General features: G+C 52.3%; 1 protein-coding gene across 1 annotated transcript; it reads right to left on the bottom strand.

Annotated features, from left to right (window-relative positions):
- Positions 1-275: 275 nt before the first annotated feature.
- Positions 276-6,141, bottom strand: LOC133275200 (heat shock factor protein 5-like). The gene is made up of 7 exons (XM_061465057.1): positions 5,640-6,141; positions 4,225-4,604; positions 2,859-2,861; positions 2,404-2,487; positions 1,206-1,553; positions 978-1,119; positions 276-340 (listed from the first exon to the last, which is right to left on the bottom strand). Exons 1-7 carry the CDS (start codon positions 6,139-6,141, stop codon positions 276-278), a joined length of 1,524 nt encoding a protein of 507 aa, XP_061321041.1.
- Between the last annotated feature and the right edge of the window lie 3,661 nt (positions 6,142-9,802).

The following is a 9,802-nucleotide window of genomic DNA, read 5'->3' as shown; positions in this document are numbered from 1 at the left end:
TCTATGACTAAAGCTATAAATAAGATATAAATTTATGACTAAAGCTATAAATAACTTATTAAGTTATAAATAACGCTATAAATAACATACAGATTTAGGAATAAAGCTAGAAATAACACATAAATTGAGGAATAGAGCTATCAAGGACATAAGAGTTAGGAAACAGAACAGAAGAGGTTTGACCCTGAACCCAGGCTCCAGCTCTGTGCCGAGCGCTGCTGCCGGACTCGCAGGAGGGAACCAGCCGCCAGCCGCTCCACGGGTTCACACGCTCCTCACTCCGCCGTCTTCCTCCAGAAGCAGCCCCGCTTACAGGCTCCACCTTCCGGCTCCTGGGGATCTAGGAAGCAAACACCACCGAGGAAGTGGCAGGCTTTGCCTACGGCTCAGCTGGCAGCACGCACAGCACCTCTGCTGCCATCAGGGACAGTCCAATCTGGCCAAAGGCGGCCTGCGACTTGAAAATCTGAGCGTGTTTTTCTCCTGTGTTGCAGCACACGTATCAGCAGGCTGCTGTGACATTTATTTAGTGATCTGAGCCACAAAGGTTGCGCTCGGGCACTCACTTGGGCAGCGTGGTGGGGTTTTCCCCTCTTACGTCAACAGTCACCTCATTAGTCGGAGTTCCCTTTGTGGCACTCTCACCCTCCAGCAAACATACCCACAGCCTGCATCTCACTGCTGTGTACTGTGACATGCAGGGCTCTGACACAACTCCCAAAACTTCAGCGTTTATTGACTGAGAGAATTTATTCCCTGGTCCACCTAGGAGTCCTCACCACCAGCTTACGTATAGAAGCGTGTCGGCAAGTACGCCGAGAGCTCCTACGAGTGCAAGAGTTGAACTGAAGGCCCAGTGAGGTACTTAACACTGCAGACAATAACTCAGCTCTTGTGATCTCCCCTTGCCGCAAGAGTTTCAGAGCAGCTGTCTTGGCCACCTCCAAAAAAGGCAGGCTCTCTTAGCAGGGACTTACCCTGCTGTGAGCTGTGTCTTCTCTTCCTGCACGGAGGTTTTGCAGAGGACCCTGGCTCTTCCGCAGCTTTCTTCACTGCCTCGCTTCCTGAAGTGAGCTCTCTCTCTTCCCTCGCAGATCCACATTTAACACTCTCATTCTCCTTTAAATAAACACACCAACAAATGAAATAAACCCAAAGACCACTCAATAGTTTCCTGGGGAGTTTTACCTCCATTTAGCACTTACTTGCTCTGCACTGAACAGCTCATCCACAGCAAACATTTCAGATGACTGAGCTGGGTTTTGATCCAGCTGTTCTTCAGGGGCTCCCTGTGTGCTCACAGAGTCTTGTGCTGTTTCAGCAGCAGCAGCGCTTTCTATGGCCGCATTGATGTAGCTTTCCAACAGCTCTCCATCCCAGCTTTCTGCAGGCTCCGGTGTCACTACATCAGCGCTCTGCGATGCATACATCTCCTCGAGAAACTGAAAGACATCTTCGTAGCTTAATTCCGGCAACTTCTCGTCCTCCAATGCATGATGTGCCCCATCAGAAGGCAGGCATTCAGCTGCAGAAGGTGGCTGCAATTCAGGACTCTGCGAGAAACAAAACACAGGGAATTTCCAGATCAAAAAATCACAACCGTTTTGAGTCAGGGCTGATGGCTTTACTGCTTCTGAGGACTGTGCAGGTCAACCCTTTTTCAGCACACACCAGCAGAGCTTGCTTTGCTTATTCCCTCTGAGGAAAAAAGTATCTCCAAGCTGCTGGAATGCGAAAGGAAGCCCTGGCATTTTTACTGAGGTTCTTTTACTATTTCATAAGCCAGGCCACCCAATAAGGTGCAGTTTCCACCAGAATTCTAGAAAGCATTGACAGGTAGCACTGGAGCTCTCCAGTGATAGGATAGGATAGGATAGGATAGGATAGGATAGGATAGGATAGGATAGGATAGGATAGGATAGGATAGGATAGCTCTGAGCTGGGGCCAACTCCAAAAGTCAACTTGGTTCTTCTCACGCATCCAATGAAACTCAGGACTGCCACAAGTTGTCTGGGACACAGAAGTGGAGCTGATTCCCAGTATCATAACATTAAAGAATCCCATTTTGTGCAGGCAAGGACTTTCTTCAAAGATAAACGGAGACTCGTGAACTAAAGCGAATTATGGTGAAGTCAAACATAACACTTTTCGAGGAAAAGAACACTCTGCCGATGAGGACACCCGCAATCCCGCTGCCCTGAAACCTCACCTGCATTACAGCACTGCCCCTTTCGTGTTTCAAAGCGGTGCTTTCAAATGGCCATTGGCAAACCACGTTACTTTCCCTTTCGAAAGCAGATCCAGTCTCAAACTTCTCTCCTTCCTGCCGCAAGAACCCAGAACCCTGCGGTCCATGCATGGGGTCTCCTCCCTTCCCCCTGCTCTCTGTGCGCTGCACTCACCTGCACAAAGACGAAGTCGGTGGACGCCGCAGCAGCAGCACTGGCGCTGACAGTCAGAAGACCTCCCTGGGCAGGGGGTGAACACTGCGGGGTGCCTGCAAAATTCAAACACAGGGATCAGACTGCCAGAACTGGTGCCCAGGGTGTACAGTTCTGTTGCTTACTTGCATTAAACACTGCAGTAACCGCTCTGTAAGCCAACTCCCTGAAATGGATTATGACCTCCCCGCCGATTGTAAGACTGAGTTCTCCACCTTAAAACATATTTCTTCTAAAGTATGTAGACACAGATCCAACATACGCATTGCAGAATTAACCAACACACACGGAATCTTCATATTCACTCCTCTCTATCTTAATATCACCTTTTTTTTGATTTGGCTGCTTGACTGTCTCAACACAACACGCCACAGAAAGGGGATTCAGACAGGAAGGGCATGCATGTTCACGCACACACACTGGAATGAAAATGGGATCTTATTCCAAAAAGCAGCTCTGTAGATGAAGCAGTTTCTGCGGGTCTCAGGTTTTGGTGCCACGCAGAGAGAACTTACAAGGAAAGGCACTACTGGCAGGACAGAGAATCTTTAAAATCTGCAGTCCTTCTGGGCGAGAGAGAAATCCCCCATGAAATCAAATCTAGGCCAATGTTCACAGTAATTAAATGGTACAAGTGTGACTTGAGGCGGCCACGTGATCAGAGGAACTTTTGTCCATTTTGGAGCAACAAACACAAGAGCTAAACAACAGGGAGCGAGCTCGTGGACATCCTTCCACAGCAGCACGAGACACGTGTCTGACTCCTGTTACCTCAAAAGCTCGTTCTGGGCAACCTTAGGATGAAATCTGGACATCTTTCAGAAGAACACCCTGTGACCTGCAAACATATTACAGTTCTGGATTGTGCCAAAAATCGAATGATACCTGGGCTTCACTCCCTGGGAACGCCAAAGGATGTTGACAAAGGCAAGAAAACCACCAAAGAAACCTAAAGGGCTACTGTAAAAACAGGGCGAGAGAGCAAAGGAGAGATTGGCTGTAACCTGCTGGAGTGATCCTAAGGAAACAAACATGTAGTACAAAGAGCCTAGTTTCTAAGAGAAGAAAAGGAAGAACCCAAAGGGAAAAAGCGCTTGTGAAACAGGAGGCAGGTGTAAAACGTAACGTCCTCACCATAGGCTATAAAAAGCTACGAGTAAAGTAGAAATTGCACAACTCTTGCACTTAGTAGAGCTTATAGTGAAAGCAGCTCGTGAATCAAACGCGCTGTAATGCCTGTACATCAAGGGGACGAGAACACAGGCAACCGTGTAGCAGCCCAGACTGGTGAGCGATTCTGACCGGGTCTGAAGTGCAGAAGGGTGCTCAGAAAGAACGGTTTGCACTCACACCACCTTTTCTTGGTTTTTTTTTGCCAGCTGCAGCAGTGCCTGATCTAACAGCAAGAAAAACTGCACCTGTGGAAATCCCACTGATGGGCTCGGCTGGCAAAGGGGCCAATTCTTTTGTAATACTTCAAGTGCTCCAGCTGAATCAAGATTCCACACACACCTGCTTCACCCACACGCTTTTGTCCTTCCCTGCTCATTGCAGAGAAGGCATTTCTAAGCTCTCCTGTCTCTGATACAGTTCATCTCATCAGAACCAGAAGAAATGAGCGGCTAAAGCACATTCTGTCACAGGCTGGTTGCAAGTATACGGACAGGGAACACACATCTCTTTGCGAGCACACGCGTCAGATACACACGCAGTGACAGAGCACTGGCGGAAAACATTTCATGCATCGCTTGGCAGGAACTTCTCGAGCAGCAAGCGGAGAACTTTTGCCGTACCCGTTGGATCCCGGCCTTGCAAGCACTGCCCTGGAGACGCGCAGCTGCCCCGTTCTGGAAGGGCAGCACCGGCTGGAGCCCCTCGCTGAAGCGGCAGAAGTGAGCACACGGTCTGGAGAGTGTACGTGACCTCCGTGCAACACTTGTGGAGGACGGGAAAGGGAGCCCCCTGGCCTGGGAAAGCTGGGAGAGCCCCGTGCCATGGCAGCCACGCAACAGAACCCTGCCATGGTCTGGAAGGGACCGGAGGCTGCTGGGAAGTCGCTGCCTGGAAAGCAGGGGGCTCCTGGCATGAGGCGGCTGTGCTGGAGGGCGGAAAGCAGCTGTCTGGATGACAAGGTTGAGGAGCCTCTCCTGCAGTCACCAGTCCTGCAAAACAAAGGGAAACAAGGACTAAGGGAAGGAGTTTTCACTGGCCCTGAAAGGCAGGATGAGGAGCCAAGGCTCCACAACGTTCCCTGGGAAGACCACCTTTGCTCCGATATTCTTCATCCAGAAACAGACTCTATTCTTACACCTAAACATACAGTAACTGCTGCAGCACTACCACCTGAACACACAGGAACACCAGTGCTGTGCCAACACACAGCCATCTCTGGAGCATTCAGTCTCCTGAAACCCTCAGGAGCAAGTGATCCCTACTTAGAAATGCGCTATTAGAAATCAAAATGCGCAGGAGCTGACCAAACCGGCACAAGCCGTTTAGGAAGTGCAGCGCGTTACATCAGGCAGTAAGGTAAAATAAAGGGGGAAGGGTGAAGCGGGGCTCTACCGAACTCCAGTGCGGACAGCACAGGGGCAGCCAAGGCAGGGGCAATGTCCAAATCCTAAACGTGACTCTGAGAGCACTTGATCACAAGTCCTTCAGTTTGTCAAGGAAAACAAAACCAAAGCCAGCTTTTTTCCAGGTAGCTCAACCGGTTGAGTGTAAAAAAGCTCAGACTTTGCCGTTTTGTTACTTCCAAGATATTCCCTTTCATCTTCCCTGGTTTCGTCTCTCGGTCAGTTACGGTTTCATGAAATGGTACTTGCCCTCACACGGTTACCCATCGCTTCACACAGATTTAACGACAGCTTATGGAGCAACCCTTCAAGGAGAAGGAACGTCCATCTGGTAGGGCTGTGCCAGCTCCACAGAGCCAGGGTGAGGGTGTTGTTACTGCAGCCCCCGACGGAGGCTGTCTTGCAGCCGAGGGGCAGACGGAACCACACGCGAACCTCGCTCCCCGTGCCTGCCGGCAGCCCATCTCCCTGCATGAACAACAACGGCTTTCCCGCAGTGGCGGAGCTGAGCGGCCGCCAGCAAGGTCAGGCAAGCCTGCTGCCTGCGGGGGTGCCGATCTAGAAACCCCGCAGCACCCAGTGCTTCTCGGGGCCCCGCAGCCCGGGGCCACCCCAGCTCACCGGGCCTGGCAGCCTCGCCGAGCGTCGAGGGCGGGAGCTGGGAGCGCTGTGCCGGGCGGCTGGGCAGCTCCAGGCCGGCCGCCAGCTTCGCCTTGTTGGCCCTCGTCAGGCGCTTGAGGTTTACGAGGAGCTCGGGGCGGTCGCGGCGGAAATGGGGGCTGTAGAAATGGAGCAGAGCCCCGGCGGAGCTGCCGCCATCGCCCCCCGCCGGGTCCTGCAGGGGCCCGGGCCCCGGCCCCAGCTTGCGGAACCCATAGAGGTTCAGCTGGCGGATGAAGCTGGCGAAGTTCCTGGTCTTAAAGACCTCGCCGTCCAGCGCCGCCCCGTCGCCGGCCGCCTCCGCGCCCAGCAGCTCTCGCTCGAAGAGCCGCTGGTCGATGAGCAGCCCCTCGCCGCGGGCATCCCAGCGCACGGAGCCGCAGCGCGGGCTGTTCACCAGCTCCCAGAGCTTGGCCGGGAAATGGCTGGGGTTGAGAGCAGCGGGCAGCCGCTGGCCCTCCATGGCGCTCCCCGACAACGGACGCACTGGCCACTCGCGCTCCAGCGGCCGCCGGGCAACGCCCGGCCCCGTCGGCCCGCCCTGGGGAGCGACACCGGCCCGAGCGCCGCCCGGCACGGGACCGGCTTCAGCCCGCGCTGTCCGCCGGCCCCGGCCCCGCCACCGCCTCGGCACAGCCGCACCTGCAGCATCGCCGGAGCCCGCCGGGCCCGCAGCGCCTCCCCGCTCCCCCAGCCCCGCCGCTCCCCTCGGCCGCTCCCCGGTCCCTCAGCCCCAAGAACAAAATCACGACAACAAGTTAAAAACCAAACCTGCAGCACCAAGACAAAAGCTCAAATCTCATCGCTATGAACAGCTCTCCAACAAACTTTGCTCCTCTACGTCTAGGCAGGGAAAAGAGAAACACGAACCAGCACTGATGCGCAATGCAACTGCTCGGCACGCGCTCAGCGATAACCAACCTGACCCGAGCGGCGACCTGCGCCTCCCGGCTGACTCCCCCCACTTTCTATACTGGCCATGACGTGCTCTGCTATGGAATACCCCTCTGGCTGCCTTGGGTCAGGTGTCCTGACTCTGCTTCCTCATGGCTTCCCGTGCCCCTCCTCACTGGCAGAGCAGGAGAGACTGCAAAGTCCTTTGCTCAGCCGAAGGGCTACTGAGCGACAGCTAAAACATCGGTGCGCTACCAGCGTGCTTCCCAGAACCAAGCCAGAACACAGCACTGCGCCAGCCACAGGGAAGAGAATCAATTCTAGCCCAGCCAAAACCAGGACAGTGTCCACCCCTTATTCCATACCATTCCCGTCATGCCAGGTCAAACTAATTCTTCAGAGCTTTAAGACCTTCAGAAAAGAGACAACTTGCTTTCTCCATAGCACTCTAAGGGCAGCAGGCAATCTCCTTCCGCATCTCCTTACCTCCTTTCTCTGCCGTGCTGTTGTTCTTAGACCTCAAGGAAGAAGGAACCACTAAACTCTCCCTCATAAGCACAGCGAGGGCTCAAGGCAGCAAGCGGAGGAGAAGCCAAGGAGAAGCCCATGGACATCAGTAGACCCCAGCACTCCAACAAAACCAAAACTCCTTTCTTCCCAAAGCAAAGCCAAATTCAACTCATGCTTTTCATCTCAGCAAAACACGATAAAATGAAGGCAACTCCCTGCACACCTTCCTCTCTCTCCAAGCTCAACTCTCCCAGAACAATCAGCAGCTTCAGGGAACCTTCTGGTGCCTGCTAAGGGTAACAAAGCCCACTTGTGAGCACCTTGCTCCCACTCTTCTCACTGCTCATTCTGTAGCTGAAGCCCACCAAAAATAATCCAGCGGGCTTTATGAGGACTTACGGAAATATCAACTTAATTCCTACACGTGGGGACCTCCAGAAAGGTGCCCCCAACACGGTAATTTGCCCTTGCCTTGCCACCTTAAACACCACTGCCGTACTGATCCTCTGCTGCATCGCTTTGGTGTCCTGGAGCGCGGCTCCACAGTGCCAACGTGCAGCCGCTGTTCCAAAGGACGTAGTGCCAGGACAGAAAGCAGTCGCTGAGCAGCACCTCCACAGGGAGACCTGCAGAATGGTGCTGCCAACGCGGCAAAGAGACCTTGTTTGCCACCAAAACCACCATCTGCGTTCCGCCCCTCTGCTGAATGCACACGGGTGGCCTGGAACATGCACGCGCGATGTGCCAGGACAGAAAGCTCGTGCTGCACATCACCTACACACGGAGACCTTGGGAACAGTGCCACCGACATGGCAAACCACCCTTGCTTAGCCACATAGAAGTGCATCTGCGTGCTGCCTACAGAGTGCACTCTCAAGCGCCACAGAACCAAGCTCCCTAAGTGGAAATGTCCGGATCCTGCTCCTAAGGCTAATGGGTTAGAACAGAAACAAGTAACGGGACATGTTCTACGCAGGGAGTCCTCTGGAACAGTGCTCCCATCACGTAAACAAGGTGCCTTCCTCAACAGTGACACCAACATGGCAATCCACCTTTGCTTAGCCACTTAAACCTACACCTGTGTACGGCCACACGGCAGCACTCTCAGACACCCCATAAAGCAGGCCCCTATGTGCGAATAGCCAGACCCTGCTCCTAAGCCTCATGTCTTAGGACAGAAACAAATAGCTGGGCATGTTCTACACAGAGAGCCCTCTGGAAGGGTGCCACCAACACGGATATCCTCACTTACTTAACTCACATAAAACTCCATTTCTCAAGCCTCACTGGACACCACCATTCAGTGACCGAGACACCGGCTCCCTGAGCGTGAATGTCCAGACTCTGATGCTAAGCCTAAGGTGCCAGGACAGAGAGATGATGCCGGGCATCAGCCACAAACGGCGCTCTCTGCAACAGTGCCACCAACAGGGCAATCCATTTCGGTGTCAACCACCTCTCCTTTTTTTTTTTTTTTTTCTTCCTGGGGTTTTCCCCACGGGTTTTGTTCCACTCTTTTTAACCCCACGGTTATTTTATCCCCACGTTTTCCCCCTTCCAGTTCCCCTCCTGCTCCCATCTTCACACACACCTCCCTTTTTTTAATTATTATTTGGGTGGGGCTTTGGGTGCAGTTTTTGTTTGGTTGGGTTTGGTTTTTAATTTTTTCCATGTTCCTTTTTTTTCCCGTATTTTTTCCCACATTTTTTTGTCCAACATTTTTTAACCTCTCCCCGGGTTTTTTCCCCTCCCCCCCCCATTACCATTTTTTTCTCTCCACCGGTTGGTGGTGGTAGGGAGGGGTGTGTGTGTCTTTTTTTCCAGTTTCTCCTCCTGCCTTTTTCTCCTCCCCTCCACACTTCACCTCCCCCCCCCCGCCATTTCCCACCCCACGGGGTGGGGTTTTTTGGTTGCTTTTTTTTGTTCTTGGGGTTTTCCCCCTTCCCCTTCCTTTTCTTTTGCTGGGTTTCACCCGGGTGAGTGCTTTTTGTTTGTTTTGTTTTGTTTTTTTTTGGTGGGTGGTGTGTTTTTTGTTGGGTTTCTGGGATTGTTAAGTTTGGGGTTTTTTTTTCTGGTTTTTCTTCCCCCCAAAGAATTTTTGCGGTTTCTTTTTTCTTTATTCCTTTTATCCATTTATTTAATTACTATTATTTCATTTATATTTTCTGGGATTTTATCTATGTTTTTTATCCATGCATTTTATCCACTTTTTCTCCCCCCTTCCCCCTCGCACATTTTACCCCCTTCTGGTTGGTGCGTTTTTTCCACACAGACCGTGCCCCTTCCCCCCCCGTTTTCTCCCCTGTCCCTTCTGCCCCCCAAATCTCCCCCTCTCCACGTTTTTCCCCCTCCCCAATGATTTTTTTTTCCCCACTGGTTGGTTGATTTCTTCCCCACAGTGTTGGGGTTATCCCTCACCCACCTTTTTTATTTCGGCTGGGAGCAGCACTCTCTGATGATCCACAAAACAGCTCCTAAAGTGGCGTGACACTTCTCAACAGAGATGCGGTCGGTTGTGACTTTTTTGCTAAAGATTGTTTCCTAAAGGGTTATGTGAGAAAACGGAGACCATATGCTCAGGAAGATGTATCTGTACTCTGCTGTCAGTTTAAATACCTAACAAGCTCAGTATCACAGTCTGTATTACAAAGGCGCTGAAGTGCCTTTGCACCTTGCAGTGCCCTTGTGAGGTTTTATGATGCCCGTGTTACAGATGTAAA

Source organism: Pezoporus flaviventris, unplaced genomic scaffold (genome assembly GCF_033815535.1).
Source record: "Pezoporus flaviventris isolate CSIRO_AGI_PZ_B2104156 unplaced genomic scaffold, CSIRO_AGI_Pfla_v1 ptg000037l, whole genome shotgun sequence".
Classification (NCBI taxonomy): domain Eukaryota; kingdom Metazoa; phylum Chordata; class Aves; order Psittaciformes; family Psittacidae; genus Pezoporus; species Pezoporus flaviventris.
Note: the sequence above shows the minus strand (reverse complement) of the source record. Positions and strands in the feature narration are given on the sequence as shown.

Excerpts from the sequence above, each read along its gene's own strand:
- LOC133275200 (XM_061465057.1), bottom strand. The coding sequence starts at position 6,141 with ATGGAGGGCCAGCGGCTGCCCGCTGCTCTCAACCCCAGCCATTTCCCG. Across the intron at positions 1,554-2,403 it reads CCGACTTCGTCTTTGTGCAG|AGTCCTGAATTGCAGCCACC; the intron begins GTGAGTGCAGCG and ends TGTTTCTCGCAG. Across the intron at positions 1,120-1,205 it reads AGCTGTTCAGTGCAGAGCAA|GAGAATGAGAGTGTTAAATG; the intron begins GTAAGTGCTAAA and ends GTTTATTTAAAG.